The sequence below is a fragment of the Setaria italica genome, chromosome IV (genome assembly GCF_000263155.2).
Source record: "Setaria italica strain Yugu1 chromosome IV, Setaria_italica_v2.0, whole genome shotgun sequence".
In the NCBI taxonomy this organism is placed as follows: domain Eukaryota; kingdom Viridiplantae; phylum Streptophyta; class Magnoliopsida; order Poales; family Poaceae; genus Setaria; species Setaria italica.
In genome coordinates, this window is record NC_028453.1 from 8,347,086 (window position 1) to 8,367,253 (window position 20,168).

The 20,168-nt window shown below is 44.3% G+C and overlaps 1 protein-coding gene across 1 annotated transcript; it reads left to right on the plus strand.

Annotated features, from left to right (window-relative positions):
* The first annotated feature begins 274 nt into the window (after positions 1 to 274).
* LOC101758915 (transcription factor TCP15) lies at positions 275 to 2,193 on the plus strand. Its single transcript, XM_004964979.4, has one exon. The coding sequence runs from the start codon at positions 823 to 825 to the stop codon at positions 1,990 to 1,992; it is 1,170 nt and encodes a 389-aa protein (XP_004965036.1). The 5' UTR covers positions 275 to 822; the 3' UTR covers positions 1,993 to 2,193.
* The last annotated feature ends 17,975 nt before the right edge of the window (positions 2,194 to 20,168 follow it).

Genomic DNA, 20,168 nt, shown 5'->3' on the forward strand with positions numbered 1-20,168 from the left:
CCTGTAAAAGTATAAGTGAATTATTCAATTTTTTCATACCCACTACCTGATGCATGAAATCAGTTCAATTTTATAAAATTCGGGAAACACCGGTGTGTTCCATTTCCCATCGAAGAAAATCAGTGACCACATCGAAGGATTCCGAGTGTGCTTGAAGCTACTCCGTTTTCCTGGACAACAAGAGAGCTAAGTGTGTGCCTAATAATTTCCCTTCGGCCTTATCCTCATCAGTCCTCAGGTCTCTCTCTCCCTCCCTCCCTCTCCCTCCCTCCCTCTCTGCGCACCTTTAATGCGTCGTGATCTCTCTCCTCCAATCCCGACAAAGTACACCATCGTCTCCTGTCTTGATGTTCTCCCTCCCTCCCTCCCTCTCTCCTCTCCTATGATATGCTCTCCTCCGGCCTCGCCTCCTCTCTTCTCCTTCCTCCCGCCATCGTCCTCCCTGCAACGCACTAGAGTGGTCGACAAACCCAACCAGAACTCCATAAAATAGTGTCGATCTCCGCAAGCACACCTCTATCTCTCTCCATCTCTTTCTCTGTCTGAAAAAAATTGCTACCGAGAACAGCAGTGTTTCCCCTAATCCCTAGCGCCTAGCCCTTGCTTGTTTGATCCCACTCTCTGCCTCTCGCTCCAACGCCGCCGCCGACGGCGCTGCCGTGCCTCCACCGCCCCACATCATCACAACAAATCAGCTCATCAGCCCCACAAGAACTGTTCGTCGTAGGTCACCAAATCCATTACTACCCATACTCCACCAGGCTCCAGCTCCCTGAGCAAAAGAACACCATCTTGTGTATATATACCATGGTCTAATCGGCCATGGACGTCAGCGGAGACGCCGGCGGAGGTCGCCGCCCCAACTTCCCCTTGCAGCTGCTAGAGAAGAAGGAGGAGCAGCCTTGCTCCACGTCCCCGGCGGCTGGTGTGGGCGCCGGCGCCGGGGCTAATGGGGCGGCGGGTCCGGGAGAGTTGCAGGTGAGGAAGCTGGCGCCGCCGAAGCGGACCTCCACCAAGGACCGGCACACGAAGGTCGATGGGCGCGGGCGGCGCATCCGGATGCCGGCGATTTGCGCTGCGCGGGTGTTCCAGCTGACTAGGGAGCTGGGGCACAAGACGGACGGCGAGACCATCGAGTGGCTGCTGCAGCAGGCGGAGCCGGCGGTGATCGCGGCCACGGGCACCGGCACCATCCCGGCCAACTTCACCTCTCTCAACATCTCCCTCCGCTCCTCGGGCTCGTCCTTCTCCATCCCGGCACATCTCCGCGCCCCCGGCCTGCCCGGCACACGCTTCGGCGGCGCGCGGGGCGACCCGTGGGACCGCGTCGTCGGGCTCGGGTTCGGCGGCGCCGAGGGCCCGCCATCCGCCACCTCCTCGGCGTCGTCCCCGCTGCTGCTGAGCTTCCACTCCGGCAGCGTCGGTCTCGACGTGTCACCGTCGTCATCGTCTGCCGCCGCCAGCTCCGACCTGTCAAGGAAGCGGCGGTGGGAGCAAGAAATGCAGCAGCAACAACAGCAGCAGCAATACCAGCAGCAGATGGCCGGGTACACGCAGAGCCAAATGCCGGGCACCGTGTGGATGGTGCCGAGCAGCAACGCGCAGGCCGCAGCAGCAGCGGCCGGCGGAGGCGGCGGCGGAGGCGAGTCGATCTGGACGTTCCCGCAAGGAGCCAGCGGCGGCGGCGCGGCGACCTTGTACCGCGGCGTGCCGAGCGGGCTACATTTAATGAACTTCCCCGCGCCGATGGCGCTGCTCCCCGGCGGGCAGCAGCTCGGGCTCGGCCAAGCGGGCGGCAACAACGACAATGGCGGCGGCGGAGGGGAGGGCCACATGGGGATCCTCGCCGCGCTCAACGCGTACCGCGTGCAGGCCGCCTCGGACGCTGCGGCTGCGGCGCAGAACGGAGCGGAGGGCGGATCCAGCCAGCACCACCAGCAGCACGGCGGCGGCGAGCGGCAGGAGAGCATGAGCCCCAGCGACGACTCGTAGGTCGGTCGTCTCCGCGTGCGCGTGCGTTCGTGCGCTGGTCGTCCGCTGAGGCGTCGTCGTCTCTCCTGTTTTTTAATCTGTTCTTCTTGGCTTCTTGTTTGCGGTTTTTGGCTTGCATTGCATTGTTCTGGCTCCTTCAGATTCTCGCAAGGATCATACAGTTGCATTTCATGGCATCTGGGATAATCATTCTCTATATTCTTTTTGGTGTCATCACTGATCACATTGAGAGAAGACGAGGTGAAGTGAAGGAATCCATGGAGGAGAGGCTTGCATGATTGCATCCTTAGGGTTTGATGACGGGCACGCCGGAGGATTGAAGGCATACTCCATTGCCCAACTTTCAACCATGATCCTTCTCCCGGGATGCACTCCAGGTGATTTCTGATGCCGAATTACCTTCCCTGTGCTTCTCTCCCACTCCCAAGTTCTGATCCATTTTCTTGCAAAACACGAGACCGCCCTTGACAAGTAGTGCTAGCTAATAATCTAGCTAGTAGGGCAAATTGCATTTTGTTCTTCTTCAATTCCCCACAACTTTCTATTCAAATTGTGCACGCACATCACATACCGGCGCGCGGTAGAGTTACCAGTACCAGTTTGTCCTTTGGTTTGAATCGCGTTGGCACCAAAGTTTATGCTGCCGATCGAAAACGAAACACGGGAACAGTGACACCCAACAGTAGCAACTAGCAACAACACGCACCGGCCATGTTGGCATATTCTATCTTTTGGCCCCGGGCAGCAGAGCCGATCGATCATCAGTGATCACCACCGGCCGGCCGCCCGGGCGCAGTACATCACATCACGCTAGCTACGCCCGGCACTCCGGCCGGCAGGGCGGCACCAACCGTGGCCCGTTTCGAGCAGTAGGTTTCCAACCCGGCGCGCGCGACTGAGCAGGCGCGACTCGCGAGCGTGTGTGCACCAAGTCACCAACCAACCATGGCCCCCGCCCCCAAGCTAAGCTTCCAACCCAAACTGAGACCGCGAGTCCCGCGGGCGCCGGCCGGGAGGTCGGGGGGAGCAGGGAGGCAAGCGAGTCCCGCGGGTGGGAGACGGGAGGTCGGGGGGAGAGGAGGACTGGAGGAGAGGACGGAGCGCCGCCGACCGGCCCACGCGGGGGCGCTGGCTGTGTTCTGGCTACTCCGGCAGCAGGAGCAGGAGCAGCAGCAGGAGGCGCGGATGGCAGTGGCCAGCTGAGTGGCCCGGCCTGCGCTCCAGGGTTGCCCTTATTGTCTCCCGCGGCCGGGCCCCCCGGCCGGCGGATCCGTCCGTCCGTCGTCGCGCGCGTCACGGCTCTCTCATCTCCTTGCGCTCTTGGCACCGCACAGGCACACGAGCCGCGCGGCACGTTCCATCGACTGGCCCTATGGCTATGCATGATCGAATCCGTGTGTGCATGTGCACGTAGAGGTATCAGGTGCACTCGTGAGCCGCGTGCGCGGTCGGCGCGGTGCGAGCTGGCTGGCCGGGGTGTTGCAGTGTGCTGATCGATCTAGGACGGGTGAAGAGAGAAGGTGTGGGGCTGGAACCTGGCACGTCGTGTAGCGTGTTAGCACAGATGGAAAGGGGAGGCCGCGTGCGTGCGTGCAAGTTGACTGTGCTGGACTGAAACTACTCCCTCTCCCACAATATAGCTACGTTTAGATTTTTTTCAAAGTCAAATATTTTCAACTTTGATTGAGAATAGAGAAAATAGTCATAGAGACTAATAACATAAAAATAATATTAATAGATTTATTATGAAACCAACTATTGTAATATGTTACCTTTTCTATTTGAAATAAATTTTTTTAGAGGTATTGTTGGTCAAAGTTAAAAAGATTGACTTTTGAAAAAGATAAACCTAGCTATATTTTAGGACGGAGGAAGTACATGTAGATGGGGTATGGGGGCTCGGGCTTGGCCTGGGGCTGGAGTTCCGGTGTGCCAAAATGTGGCAGGCCCACGATGTCCGGTGTATGGTGGATCAGTTGTTGAAACATAGCATGGGAGGCGCTATTAGTTTTTTTCCTAGACGAAGTATTACTTCGGATTTGAATTCTGGTGGGTGCACTACCGGAAACAGTAAATTCGCCGAGTGCAAAACGTGTGCCGAGTGCATTTTTTCGGGCACTCGGCAAACACCGTCTTTGCCGAGTGTACACAATGAGACACTCGGCGAACATAAAACACTCGGCAAAAAGGAGGTTTGCCGAGTGCCAACAATCAGGCACTCGGCAAACAACTCCTCGACACTCGGCAAAGAAGAAACACTCGGCAAACCTGAAAAGTTCGCCGAGTGTATTTAGGGAAACACTCGGCAAAGATGTAGACTTCGCCGAGTGTTGGCCGTCAGACACTCGGCAAAGCTTCCATCGCCGTGACAGCCCGTTAACGTCTTTGTACCGAGTGTCATATTTTACCGAGTGTATTGCGGCACTCGGCAAAGGCTTTGCCGAGTGCCCGATGGTCGACACTCGGCAAACACACTGTTTGCCGAGAAAAACTTTGCCGAGTAAGGTTCGCCGAGTGTTACACTCGGCAAACCCTTTGCCGAGTGTATTTGGCCCTTCGCCGAGTGCCTGGGGCACTCGGCAAAGTTACTGTTTCCGGTAGTGGTGCCATGACTCCACCACCACCACCATATCAATTGTGCCTTTTTCTGTGATTAAACATATATTTTTCTTCTTCTCAATCTACAATCTACACATGTCATTCATTATATTTGTATCGAACAACCTCTCTCCCCCTCTAACCTTGGGCTTCGACTTCTGGTTTGTCTTCTTTCTTTAGCCGAATAATACCATACTCTCCTACCCCCACTATCCACCATTGTCTCTTGCGGTGCCCCGCTGCTGCTATAACGAATTAGTTTTGAGCGGCCTAGCCTCTAAACTTCCACACCACCCGTCTAGCCGCTATCAGAGCTTTCCTCTAACCCAAGAGGTCGCTGATGGATCCCATAATCTCCTAATCTTGTACCCCATAATCGTACCCCAAACCCTCACTCCCTCTCCTAATCTTGTCATAGCTTACTATCGAACAAACAACTCCTAGGTTTGTTTCGCATGGGATCATATACAAATGGATGGAATGGGTGTCATGGTCTTTGTAGCTATGCCGGTTGAGGGGATATGTGTGGATCTCGTCGTGGTGGTGCTGGTACTAGTAACAAAATTTAAGATTGTATAGCACTATTAGTTATAGAGTGCGGAATTCGAACGGTGTTCTCTTGTAGTGTTTGTACAATGAGTTAGGGTGAAAGATAATTTCAGTTCTTACGGTTTCACAATTCACACGCATGCAACTAGCTCCAGGGTTGCCCTTATTGCTCCTGCGGCCGGGCTCCCGTGGCCCCCCGGCCGGCGGATCCATCCGTCCGTCGTCGCGCGTGTCACGGCTCTCTCAGCTCCTCACGCTGCTTGCCACAGGCACACCAGCCGCGGCACATTCCGGTTGACCAGCCCTATCCATGATCGAGTCTGTGTGTGCATGTGCACGTCGAGGTATTAGGTGCACTCGTGAGCCGCGGTCGGCTCGGCGTGAGCTGGCTGGCCGGGATTTTGCTTGGAAGCAGTGCTGATCGATCCGGAACGAGTGACGAGGGAAGGTGTGGGGTAGGAACCTGGCCCGTCGTGTAGCGTGGTAGCACAGATGGAAAGGGGAGGCCGCGTGCGTGCGTGCAAGTTGACTGTGCTGGACTGGAACCATATGTGGATGGGGTATGGTCGTATGCATGGGGGCTCGGGCTTGGCATGGGGCCGGGGCGGAGTTCCGGTGTGCCAAAATGAGGCTGACCCACACTGTCCGGTGTGCGGTGGATACATGCTGAAACACGGAGGCACTATTAGTTTTTTTTTCCCTAAACGAAGTATTACTTCGGATTTGAATCTTGTAGGATGATCCACCAACCACCGTACTAATTGTGCCTTTTTTCTATTAGTTACACATATTTTTTCTTCTCAGTCATACATGTCATTCATTATATTGGTATCATTGATACCGTATCAAACAACCACTACAAGGTTTTGCGCCTAAAGCAATGCCTCAAAATCGTTGCAATAAGGGTATTTTAGTTGCAATATGCAGCACTCGCAACACTTTGGTGGTGTTGCGAGGTGTTGCAAGTACCTCTGATGCAATAGGGTATCGCATCACAATTGTGTAGCGTTGCCATAATATGGCGTATTGCAATGCAGTGTGGTGTTGCAATGGATTGCAGAAGCAACGGTTAGGGACATTGTATTTGTGGTATTTGCAACGACAGGCGTCGTCGCTATAGTGATTATTGCAACAACATAGGCTAGTTGCAAGCAAGCACTATTACAACGCTAGAGGTTTGTAGCAATATCCTATATTGCCACAATATATGGTGGTTGCGAAAATGCCTATGCCGTTGCAATATGCTTAGGACATATCACAACGAATACGCAGGCGTTGCTATATGCTAAAAGCCAATTGCAACGTAATTTATGTCGTCGCTATATGCCTAAAGACTATCGCAACTAAATGCGTGTCGTTGCTATATGCTTAAAGGGTAGCGCAACACCATTTGAGTCGTTGCTATTTGCTTAGAGGATATCGCAACACAATCATGAGTCATTGCTATTGTCTTAAAGGATATCGCAACACAATAAGAGTCGTTGCTATTTTCTTAAAGGATATCGCAACGTGGTGTGTATCATTGTAATAGCCACATGTAGCACAGTTAATCGTTATGGCAATATGCGCAATGGTCATTGCAATACTAAATTCACACCGAATTAGAAACATTGATTCTGTGGTTATTGCAACGATGTTGATTCTTTAAAGCAACAGAATTTTTGAAAAAAAGAAATTGATGCAAATATATATACATATATTATTAATGACATCAATCCATCATTCACTCCCAGCATTCATGATACAAATGATGCAACAAAATATTCAACATATGAAAGTAAGAACTTGTCCTTTCATCCATCACTCCCAATACTAAAATATCTATAAAACCTATATATTATTTGTACGCATCTAAAATCTTGATTACTCCCACCATTCATGATCTTTAACTTTGCTTCACCTGAAGGTTGAATGCCTTTTTGTATTCCCAAAACCATCTAGTGCAACCTTGGGTCTTATTATTGCCCCGCCGATGCTTGAATGTCCTGCTGCTGAAGAGAGAAACATGGTTTCAAGTGTAATGAAAGAATTACAGCTTCTACATGAATGAATTTGAAGCAAACTTTGACTTGCCATTGGAAAATGGTAATGGCATCATGAAAGCACAATTCCAGTTCTTACTTGTTGTTTCTTTTTTCCTGCTCGCGTTTTAGCACTAGATAGCAGCTGCTGTGTACTAATGTATTTGTGTACTCCACTTTTTGAACTCTTGTCAATGAACAGACTCTTTGAAACGTTGGAAGATTTAGCGTTGCAATTAGGTGGCACATTTTCATAATCTGTTGTGACAATGCTTCTTGGCTCAATCTGGATTATAAAGTTCTTGGAACAATGTTAGCTGTAATTCAATGCACAAAACCATCATGACGAAATATGCTTGTTCTACGTCGATACCTGGTTCGCTGTTTCTTGACTCTGCAGTGGTGTTGCATCAATGTTAACCTCAGTGCTCCTAGCTTCATCTTCTGTTGTATTGTTGTTTTTAGGGGTACTCTGCACATTTAAAATAAAAGGGCAGATAAGAGATTAGCAGCCATATATCGATTGTCAATCACATCCAATTATAGTTCTTCAGTCTCACAACCACCACATAACCAATATTTTTAAGTAATTCTCAGACTGTGACTATAATCCAAAATATGGAACTGTTACTAGAGTACATGATGGAAAGTTTTATGATTCAAAACAGTAATATTGCTTGTCAATCATTAGGCAAGTTAAGGAAACAACATAAATAAACATGCATAACTTATCTCCTGGTTACCTCATCATGTACTAATGGCTGTTGATGGTTCTGTGCAAACATTGTTTGAAACTCCTGCATCAATTCTTGTCTAATTGAGGCTTTAAGTTGTTCCTTCTTTGCTTTCTTTTCAGCTTCTTGCTTTGCAAGTTGTTCTTTTATTTTCTGTTGAAACTCACGTTCTCATTCTTCGAGTCTCTTGAGTCTCTCCTGAAATAGTCTCTCCTGAAGCAGTTGGTTTCTATTTGGATCAGACATGTAACCCTGGCCATGTGGCTTGGTTGATTTGGCTCCTGTTGTTTCCTTGTACGTTTCTTGAAAACAAGGTCTTCTTTAGCACTTGCAGATGTGATACTTCTTGGTTCTTCTTCACCCATTTCATCTAAATCTGTCATAGACAATTTCCTAGCTGTAGTATGCTGAGGGCAATAAACAATTGTATGAGATCAATATAGGTAATGTTGTGGTAAAGAAAAAAACTTTTAGTGTGGAAGCAAGTTTATGCTCAAATTAATACTCACATAAATACTCTCAGCCACCTCATTGGACCATTTTCCTTGCTTCATGTGAGTAGTCCTCCAAAGTTCCAAAACACTTGGCTTAGCACCAGTTTCTGGATCTCTCTATGATTCCGATATTAAGTCATTAATATATCATTGTTTAATGTATTGGAAGTAGAGAATAATGTAACAAATCTTTACCTTTTCCCAACTACACTGAGAGAAAGGTTTGGAACCCATCGAATGGTTGGTTTTCTTTTGTTGACGATTTGAAGAGTGCTGGCTGCTAATATTCTGCATGGAGTGAGCAAGTAATGTTTAGCAATGAAAAATTGTACTGATGCTTGTGTTCTTAAATCAACAAAATAGTGTGTACCTTGAACTTTTTACATCCAAAGTATATGATCAAATAGTGCCACTCCACAATGTCTAAGTCTTTAGGCTTATGCTTCATGCGCTCATCATAGCTGTTGTATGCCTTGTATGTAGCACTCAAAGTGGATTGCCATCCTTTGTAGCATTCTTGGGCAATCTTCCATATCTTCTTCTTCGATTCATTAGTGTTCTCAATCTCCCATACATTCTGTTGGAAAGAAAACATATAAAACTATTTTGAACTTGGTATATATGCTACATTCATAACATTTTTAAACAAGAAAGTAGAGGGAACACTGGCTACCCGATCAAAGAGACATATTCCCACCAAATGTATTCATTGACTACTGCTATAAGACATTAAAATGAATAAAGATGGGTCATTAACATACCATTACAGATTTTGCGATATCATTCTTGACATCTTCCTTCACATCTTTCCATTGTGTAACTTCAATTAGTGGAGTCCTTATCCTTGTAAATATAACAACTTCATCCACAAATGTACGTCTATTTTCTCCACAAGGATCACCCAGATTTTCAAAAATTCGATTTTAAGTTTCTTGAGTGCGACACTTCAATCTCTTTTCCGTTGCAGCTATCCCTTTCAAGCTACCATGGCCAACTTTCTTGCCATCTACTTACAATAACATAAGAGAAGCTTAGATTATATTTACTGGTAAACAATAAATTAAAGAGTGAACTTTTGAAATACACGATGCTTTAAAACCTTTTGTCTTCTTTGTAGGCTGATCAGGTACTGCTGTAAGTTGATCTTTACCTTTATAAGCCACTGAAAAAATGAAAAACATGTGCACTTAGTAGATTCACAATTTTCATTACAAATAAGAAAGTCCAAAGGAAAAAAGAATTACTAATTTTTTTAGATGGCCTTGCTCCCTTAACCATTCAGTGTATGTTTTTATTGTGTCATCCCTGAAGACATCGCGTACAACTGCAAGTTCCCAACAGCATTATGAGAGTAAAGAGTACAATTATTATAAGTACATGTGTATAGTGTAGGACAAATATCATATATACCAGTATCAGAGCCTTTCTCTTCAAGCCAATCTTTGTATGCATCAATTGATTCATCACTACCAAGACTATCATCATCAGGCTCATTCTCCCTTGGTCGTTTCAGGTGTGTAATGTTTACATATCGTTCCAGTTCTTGGTTTTTTGTCATCAACAACCTGACTTTCGTTTTTGAAGCCATGTGCTCAAGCATGTACTCTACATCTTTGTGGTAATCAATTGGCTCAAGAGTTGCTACATCAATTCCGCATCTCTTCTTTTAGTAGTAGTAGTCCCGCACACCATACCCAAGCTGATCTTTGAAACTTACCAAGTTGAAAAATGTTACGTCAGCCTTATCAAGACTTGCTTGGACGATACGCTCTCCTCCATCTGCCTTCTTGCATTGGACAGTTATAGTCCACATCTCACCTGTCAATGGGGCTCTGTATGTGTACATAAACATGAATAAGTTAGCATGAATAAATTCAGTTGTAGTATATGCATACTATTCCACATCTCACCTTTCATTGCATGATTACATTGTACTAGTATATGCATACTATTTCACAAAGCAGTAATAGTAAAATAGCACACTAGTATTCAGCTCATTAATTTATAGCTTGAGACAGATTAGTTGTTCTTTATTATTTTCAAAAATAATAATGCGGTTCTTTTACAAATTTTGGGATTGAGATATATCATCTCATCTTTACTTTTTTATGTTTCTATGATCAAAATAAAGGACGAACCAATGCACAAAAGATGAACACAAAAGATGAACAGACCAAAACTAATTGGTGCGCTTGTATACTCATCAATATAATTGTTCATGGATAGACATAACTGAAATTAATGGACACACAATGGGGCTCTGTATGTGTATGTAAACATGAATAGGTTAGCATGAATAAATTCAGATGTTGTATATATATGCATACTATTCCATATCTCACCTATCATTGCACGATTACATTCTACTAGTATATTCATACTATTTCAAAAAACAGTAATGGTAAGATAGCACACTAGTACATATTCAACTCATTAATTTTGGTTCCAATGAAAATAACAAAACTAAGCCAACATCAAATCATTGCATATGCATGTCTTCTAACAAACCCTAGTGGTAGGCAGTATACATGACTCTAGCATAGAGAGGGTCGTATCTACGGGGGGGCTAGGGGCTTTAGCCTTCCCTCTTGCCAAGAACACCATTGGAACCAAAAGGAAGAAGGGGAGGAGAAGTGAGGAAAAATAAGAAGAAAACGAGGAAGGAGGGGTGGAGATGGAGAAGGAAGAAGAACCCAACCCCCTAGTTTTTAATCTTGGTTCCGCCACTGCATGGATATGATGGATGCAACATCAAAACCTTGCATATGCATGTCGTCCTACAAACCCTAGGAGTAGGTACACATGATAGTGGACATGGAGACAACATCAAATCGATTGCATGCTATCAATTTCCAGCAAAACCTAGTTGGCGCTAGAGGCGGATACACACCTTTCTTTTTGCCTGGTGGAAGATTCATCTGGTCGTCTTCAACAACTTGTACATCCTCGATTGTGACCCAACCTCATGAGCTGTTGGCTTGTGCATTGAAGAATCCGGACTTGGAAGAAGTCATCATCATGGTTGGATTCGCTGGGTAGATCGAGGAACCGTCGCCCCTCCCCCTCGTCTCCAACGTGGCCTCCCAATCTCGTTATGAAAGTTTTTTAGGGAAAGTGGGCAGCCGCCGTGGGTTTTTGGGGGAGGTGGGAGGCGGCCAAGATATTTGAGGGTTTATGTTAAAATTATGGAGGGAAGAGCATTCCACTAGTATTAGTTTTTGAGGTAAATCCTTCAAGGGTTGGGTCCCACTTGTCGGAGACACAAGATATTACGTTTTCATAATTTGAAGACATAAATTGCTACTGTTTTCAAATGAAAAGTGAAATGCCCTTTTTTATTTCACTGTGTTTTAGGCAAATTCGTGGAGGTTTGAAAAAAATATGGATTGAATTTGTCCATCATAAATTCTATATGCATGTGGGTGTAAGGTGTGCTTAGACACAAAAGCTCATTGCCAAATACAACTTCATTGGAGAGTTAGAAATTAGTGTATGAAATGCTAAGACATTTTTCTAAGAAGGTACAAAATCAAACATGAGATCCACGATGCAATTGAATCCATGTGACAGATATACTTTTTTAAGAAGCTAGAAAAAGAACCACCTGAATTGGACTACATGTGGGAAATCTATACATGTTTGAAGTTTATATTATGAATCAAAATACAAAACAAGAAAGATCCATCAAGAACATGAGGAAGAACTGATGAAGATCCAACCTATATACAAATTTTTTAAAATTATGGAGCGAATTTGTTCATGAATGTGGTTGGAAGGTGACTACAGAACTGATGCCATATGGTCCTTCAAGTCAAATTCAAGGCGAGTGGAATGTGTCAAAGTGTTGGTCCTTTTAAACATTCCATCATAAATTTCTATAGTAGATGTGTGTGAGGTGTGCCTAGCCACAAAAGCTCATTGCCAAATGCAACTTCATTGGAGTGTCAGAAATTACTGTATGAAATGCTAAGACGTTTTTCTAATAAGGTACAAAATCAAACTCGAGAAACATGATGCAATGTATTCCATGAGATAGATAAACTTTTTCTACGAAGTTAGAAAAAAGAACCACCTGATTTGGACAACAAATGAGAAATATATACATGTTTAAAGTTTTCATTATGAATCAAAATACAAAATAAGAAGATCATGAAGAATTGATGAAGAACTGACCAAGATCCGGGCGCCGACAGGTGGGACCTGCATGTCAACCGCACAGACAAAAGCACAAATGAGGAATGCGCCTCCTCGTCAGCGTGTCGCATTCCGTGCGATGTGGCATCGTCAGCGCATTGTGCCTCTTGCGTGTGGTGGGCCCCATATATCAGTGGCTTTTGGATGGAAACAACTGTGTGTCCCCACATTCCTTAAGAAGCCAAACCGCCTCGCTACCTTGCCTATTTGCCTTCTCCGCCAAAACATCCCATCATAACGAGGGTTTTCTTCCCCCTTCCCTCACTGGGCGCATCGCTTTCTTCCCCTCTCATCGCCGGCCGCATCCTACTCCCCCACCTGCAGTGCGACGATGGCGCGCCGCAAACACATCTCCCGGAGGCAACCGCGCGACGCACATGGTCGCTTCTTGCGAAGTCCCACAACCTCGAGGCCGTCGTCAAGGCACTGCCCCTCATCCACCACGGGACCGAGCTGCCGGCGAGTCATCGAGATGCCGCCCACCATGGAATTCGATGATGACGTCAAGCCTGAAGTCCCAGACGTGCCACCGGGCTTTGAAGCAAGCGTTGATGCTCCCAAGAACCAAGGGAATGGTGCGGGAGCCTCAGCATCGCGCATTAGTGACGAGGTGAGCAAGTTCTCTAAAGCATCTCCATAGTCTTAGATTTTTAGACTTGAGTGCTTGAGGATTAGTGTCGCCAGAAGTGGGGTTGAGGGAGGAGTGTGCTATTTTTGTTAGATTGGATGCTTGCCTGTTGGTGCTAGTTTGTGATGTCTTGATTTAATGCTAGTCTCACTATCTTGCATGCAGTAAGCATTAGATAAAGATTCACATTTGCTAGATATACAAAAGGAATTATATTTTTTTTAAGATGATAGCATGCAATAAGTTCATTATGGGCTACTTGTTAGCTTAATTTTTGTAATATAAATGCATCTCTCTTAAATTTATGTTGCAATCACATTCTAAATATAGAAGGTTCAGTGCATGAAACATTCCAAATATTGTTTTGTGGGTACATTTATGATAGAACCATATAATCATATTTTGGGTTCATGATCTCTTCATACCACATACTTAATATATAGGCCTATCAACAGAATTGAATATTGTTCATGTCATTTGATTCATCGTTAGGCATATGTATGTATATTTGTTCCAGAAATGAAAACATGGATTCACAATATGTCAGTTGCTCTCCTTTTTATTATACAGTTGGCAATGATAGTATACCTCACATTAGATTAGTTAATAATCAGGGGTGAATTTGATTTCTTTAATCAGGGGTGAATTAGATTAACCTCTACTTTCATGAATTGTATCTGATATCATCCAGATACATTCATGACTTCTGCTAGCAACAAATTCTTTTGTTCTGTCTTTTATTTCCTGTAATAAATAATTACAATAGACATGAATCTAAGGGATAAAAAGAGACAATTCTACCATCCTGACTCACCAATGTGTGCCATGTTTTATATGGTTAAGTGCAATTAGTATTGTACAAAGGGCGCAAATTTTTATATGGTAGATGTCCTACATATTTACTGTGACCCTGTTTTTCTGTTAATGAAGTTAGTATTGTACATGTCCTATCTATTTACTATGACCCTATTTTTCTATTAATGAAGGAGGATGACTATGTGCTCTATTTTAAAAAAATGAATGTGTCCATGTCATTCTCTGTTGACAGCGATGACAAAAGCAGTGACGATGTTCTTTCTTCGAAGCAGGTGATGGTCCTTCCTTTACCTAATCATCCCACATGTGGATATAGTAACATCGTTGTTTAATTTGGGATTTCTGAAAAAACTGATGATCTTGTAAAATGTCAAATCAAAGCCAAGGCGGAGGAGCTTCACGTTACTATCAAATGGAGGATGATGGTTGGCAAGTTTCATACTTTGGAATGAAGTGTAGTTGAGGCGGTATGATTTTGGATGCCTCTCTGCTTTATTTTGGTCTCATGGGCATGAACTTCGTACTTATATAGATATTAGTTTGTTAATCTATATGGAATGGATTCACTACGTTGGATGCCTCTGCTTGATTTTGGTTACATGGGCAACAACTTCGTACTTATATGTGTTAATTAAGTACTTTGTGAGAGGTTATATCTCTTGTCTGGTAAAGGTTAAATCTGTTGTGTATGCTTGTCTAGTTAAATCTATTGTCTGCTTATATGCTTTGTGTTAATTAAGTACTGTATATCTGTTGTATATCTCCTATCTAGATATATCTGTTGTGTATTTCTTCAAAAGTTTTCCAAAAATCCTAATTTAAACAAAAAAATATCGTCATCTTCTCCAATATGCATTATACGTACAATAACTCAAAAGTTTTCTAGAAATCCTAATTTCTACTAACACCAATAAGTCAACTTTGCAACCCCAATTTAAACACAATAAACATCATCGTCTTCTCCAATGGAATCGACTCGAGTAACGACACCAGCAGCAAGGTAGGTATCATCAGAATCATCGTCATCTTCTGGTATGTCTGCATTGGTTTAGCAGGTGCCTGTTCAAGTACAAAAGCATCACCACTTAACCCTTCCACGTCTGGCCCACTCCAATTTGTCAATTCCTCTTGTTGGTCTTCAACATTCATATGTTCGACTCCTATGACAACTGAGTCCACATGGGTATCAGCAACATTATTATCAGTATAATCTCCTTCAAGCCTGGCAAACAGGTTCCTAGGTTTCATTCTGAGGACAATGCACCAATTAGTTTTGTTTCCACCTTTAAAATAACACACTTGCTCTGCTTGTGTCACTAGGATATATGGATCGTCTGAATAGCAAAACCAAGTGGTATCAATATTGATAATCCCATATTGATCTTTATTGTACCCTCTGGATTTGTTCCTAGTTGCTACCGGAACAACAAACCAGTCACACTTGAACAACGTGACTTCCTGCACGTTAGGAAAATCAAGGATGATGATTTTTTTAATCACTCTATACCATTCCATGCCATTGCCCTTGATGACAACACCACTATTATGCGTTCATAGATTTTTCTCTACATGTGTTGTCCATAAGAAAAATCCATTGAGGGAGCACCTATTATACACACGAAATCGATGATTTGGACCACGAGATAGAGAATATATCATATCATCTGCTTTTTCCTCTGCATGTAGGTTCCTGATCTATACTCAAAATTATTTGGAAATTATGTTAGGAACATATACAATTGTTATGAATTTAATTAAACAGAAATATGACTCGCTTTACGCTCAAACCATGAAACAAATTGATCCTTGTGCCTTTTTTCAACGTTCTGCGGGTTGGTTTTCTTCAATTCCTCCATATGCTCACTGCAACGAAAAAGAAAATAGACCTTATCTCAGTTACATAGTGTACACATTCTTAAAAGAAACTGATTTTACATGTGGCTTACTTTATCCATGAAATGGCCTCATCGCAATTGGATATTATGTAGTGCCTCATCCTATACAAGTCAAAAGAAGACACGGTCTCGATTTGAGAAGTTTTCTTTCTATTATAGTCCATGCTCGCAAATACACTTAGACCAGAAGGGGTTCACTAACAGTGCTCTTTTCTTGATGATCTGGCAGATTCAACTTTGTACTAACATCTTCAAAGAACCAAGAACAGAATGTAAGGCACTCCTTCGAGATATATCCCTCTACTATTGACCCTTCTGGGCATGCTTTGTTCCTCACATAGCCTTTGAGGGTACGTAGGTACCTCTCAACTGGATACATCCATCTATAGCAAACAGGGCCTCCAAGTCCAGCCTCCCAAGCAATATGAACTGGTAAGTGCATCATAATATCAAAAAATGTTGGAGGAAATATCATCTCAAGCCGACAAAGGGTCTATCCAATTGAATTGTTAAGTTCTTCAACTTTAGAATTCTCAAGCTCCTTTGAACATATTGAGTTAAAAAGCCTACTGAGCTCGATCAATAGGATCACTACATCTTCAGGCAATATGTGGCGTACCACCAAGGGTAAGAGTTTTTGTAATATAACATGGTAGTCATGACTTTTTAAGTCCAGCAACCTTGCAACCATTGACATCAACACATCTCCTGATATTAGAGGATAACCATCAGGCATCTTAACACCTTCTAGAAATTTGCACGTAATTTTCTTTTCAGAATCACCTAATGAGTACAACACTAGTGGCAAAGTGTATTTACCTTTCTCAAGCAATGGATGTTGATCCTTCCTTATACCCAATTCTTGCAGATCAAGTCAAGGATTCTCACTGTCCTTATATTTACCGACTAAACCAAGCAAAGTCCCATGCGAGCTCTCATAAATATTCTTCTCAATATGCATCACATCTAGATTATGACGTATAAGCAATGATTCCCAGTAAGGAAGATAAAAAAAATACTCTTCTTCCTCCAGTTGTGCCATCTAGTATCTTCATCACGCTGCTTCCTCTTCCTCAAAGTAGTAGTTCCAAAAGTGACTTGCTCAAAACTCTAGTACCTCTGCACTACTTGTTCACCATTGAGCGGCACTGGAGTCTCCCTCATTTCAACCTTGTTATTAAAGCTGCTCTTGTTCCTTCGCCACTTGTGGTTTGTAGGCAAAAAACGGTGATGCCCCATGTAGCAATGCTTTGAACCCAATTTTAACCACAAGTAATCAGTAACCCTGTGACAATAAGGACCAGCAAACCTACCTTTGGTGCTCCAACCACATAACATCGCGTATGCAGGAAAATTGTTTATTGTCCAAAGTAGCATGGCACGTAGAGTAAAATTCTTCTTCTCCTTTGTTGGGATACGAGGTAGGCTACACTAGCGCAAATCAAAATTTCTACCGCGTAAAACCAGGAAGAACTGCCGTATAAGGATCACGGGATTACCACTCGACGCACTACTGGTGCGGAATATGTAGATATGTGTTGATGCAATGAAGACGATTACGTAGTCGTTCGTAGTCGATCACGTCAACATCCAGCAGCTCCTCAGCAGCTCGTCCACGTGCAGCACGATCGCCCTCGTGCAGCGGCTCGTCGTCGGCTCGTCGTGGCTCGTCAGCGGCTCGTCGTGGCTCGTCGGCGGCTCGTCCAAGTGCTGCAGGCGCAACACCTCCAAGGTATCCACACGTGCAGGGAGGAAGCGTCGCGGGCCGGACTGCTAGATCCGTGAGTTGCAACAGGCGAGGGCGTGGGAGGCGCGGCAGATGAGTTTCGTCAAAAAGGTGTAAACCCTAGGGTGCCCCCACGCCTCTATTTATAGAGGTTCCTGACGGGCCTCTGGGTCCGAGGCCCATTAGTACTTCTAAACCTAATCCAACTCGGATCAGATTCGAATTGGGCTTCCAGCCCCTTAAGTGTGTGACCCTATGGGTTCGGATACGTATAGACATGGCCCGAGTACTCCTACTCGGCCCAATAGTCGGTAGCGGCCTCTAGCAAGACGTGCCAACTCCTATACGCACACGAAGATCATATCAGACGAACCATCACAACATAATATACATGCTATTCCCTTTGCCTCACGATATTTGGTCTAGCTTCAAGCCGACCGCTCTTTCTCGATCCTGTGATTCGGAATCCCTTTGTAGGTTAACTCTTAACCGTACGTAACATGACCATGCATTTTCGGATCCGATCACTCGAGGGGCCCAGAGATATCACTCTCAATCAGAGAGGGGCAAATCCCATCTTGATTGACCATGTCTCATAGCATGCTTCTTGACAAACCCGAAAGCTACCTTTATAACTACCCTGTTACGGCGTAGCGTTTGATAGCCCCTAAGTAGGTCGATCCACATCTAAAATACATGCGACAATCTCAGGTCTAGGGACAAAGCGTATATGTTGTTTAAAGAGAGAACTACTTCTCGTGTTGGGTCAGTCCTAACACATGTCTCCACATGTGTCCACATTATTAGTTCAACATCTCCATGTCAATGACTTGTGAAACATAGTCATCAACTAATACATGTGCTAGTCTAATATTCATGTGTGTCCTTACATGAACTCCGACTAGGGACAACTTTAGAATAACCATACAAGTAAAGAGTTTCACATACAATTCACATAATTGCAAATCAATTCAAGTAGCCTTTAATGGATATTCAAAGAACACAATATACAAATCATGGATACAAATGGAATATCATCATCTCTATGATTGCCTCTAGGGCATACCTCCAACATCCTTCGCATCCCAAGTATCAACTCCATTAACCCAAAGCTCTTTGAGCTCATCGATCAGAGGCTGCAAATATACATCAATGTTAATTCCTGGAGATTTAGGCCCATGAATTAGCATCGACATCATCCAAAAAGATTGTTTCAAGCACAACCACGGAGGCAGGTTATAAGGAATTAGGATCACCAGCCATGTAGTGCAAGTCACATTCAACATCCCGAATGGATTGAAACCATTTGATGCAAGTCCCAGCCTGACATTACGTGGATCCAATGCAAATTCATCCTTATACTTCTCATCTACGTGTTTCCATGCCTTCGAGTTAGCTGGGTGCCTCACTTTCCCGTCTTGAACCAATTCTTTCTTGTGCCAACACATATACTTCGATGTGGTCTCGTTCATATATAATATTTGTAGTCAAGGAATAAGTGGAAAATACCTTAGTATTTTACGAGGAAAGAGCTTCTTCTTTACTCCACCAGTGCCACTACACTCACCAACAAGCCCCTCTGAATCTGAATTCTTCCACCTACTCTCCCCACATGTTGGAAAGGTGTCCATATTTTCGTAATCTCCACAGAATAACACACAGTCATTGACACAAGCATGAATCTTTTGGTAGTCCAAGCAAATGTCTCGAATCACCTTTCGAACTTTATCCAGGGTATCTGGGACACAATGTCCTTTGGGTAGCAAAAGACAGAATAGGTGAAGTATTAGCTCCATTGCATTGTTGGTAATACCGAACATGCACTTAATCAAAAATAGCCTGACAATGAAGGATGCTTTGGTGGCCTCCTTGCAACCTGGGTACAAATCTTTCCACACTTCTTCTAGTAATTTGAAAAATTTCTTTGCAATTTCTCCATGTATAGCACCACTAATTACCAAGGAAAGCAGATTATTGGCGGAGCCACCATCATCATGATCAGCAGCTGGTCCTTCACTCAAATCCCGATCACCATCCACAACCATTGCTTTAGCAGCACGACATTTCTATTTTATGAAATCCTTGTTAAACCCTCTTTCAAGCAAGTGTTGTTGAACCTCAACTTTCCTTCTGTACGCTATGCAATGACACCTAGTACATGGACAGGGCACAGTCTCTCCTGGATAGGTGCCTTCAAAGGTATCCCCAATGAATTTGTCAAATCCGAGTTGCCACGCTTCATCTGACTGAGGTAATAGAATCCACTATGATCATCATGTGCCATTGGAAAAATCCCAGGTACACCAGGAGTTAGAACACCAAATTCACAATTCCTAAACCATGGGAAAAGGGTGCTCGTTCAGGATTTAAAATAACCAATATTTATAACATATTACAAAACAAAATATATTGAAATAACTCAAGTTTCGTGCACGTGATCGATGATATCTTAGGTTGATCGCTCAAAACGCATTAGGAAACAAAATACCTTAGGCCGATCGATCATGCTGAATGTTCTCCT

Excerpts from the sequence above, each read along its gene's own strand:
- LOC101758915 (XM_004964979.4), top strand. The coding sequence starts at position 823 with ATGGACGTCAGCGGAGACGCCGGCGGAGGTCGCCGCCCCAACTTCCCC.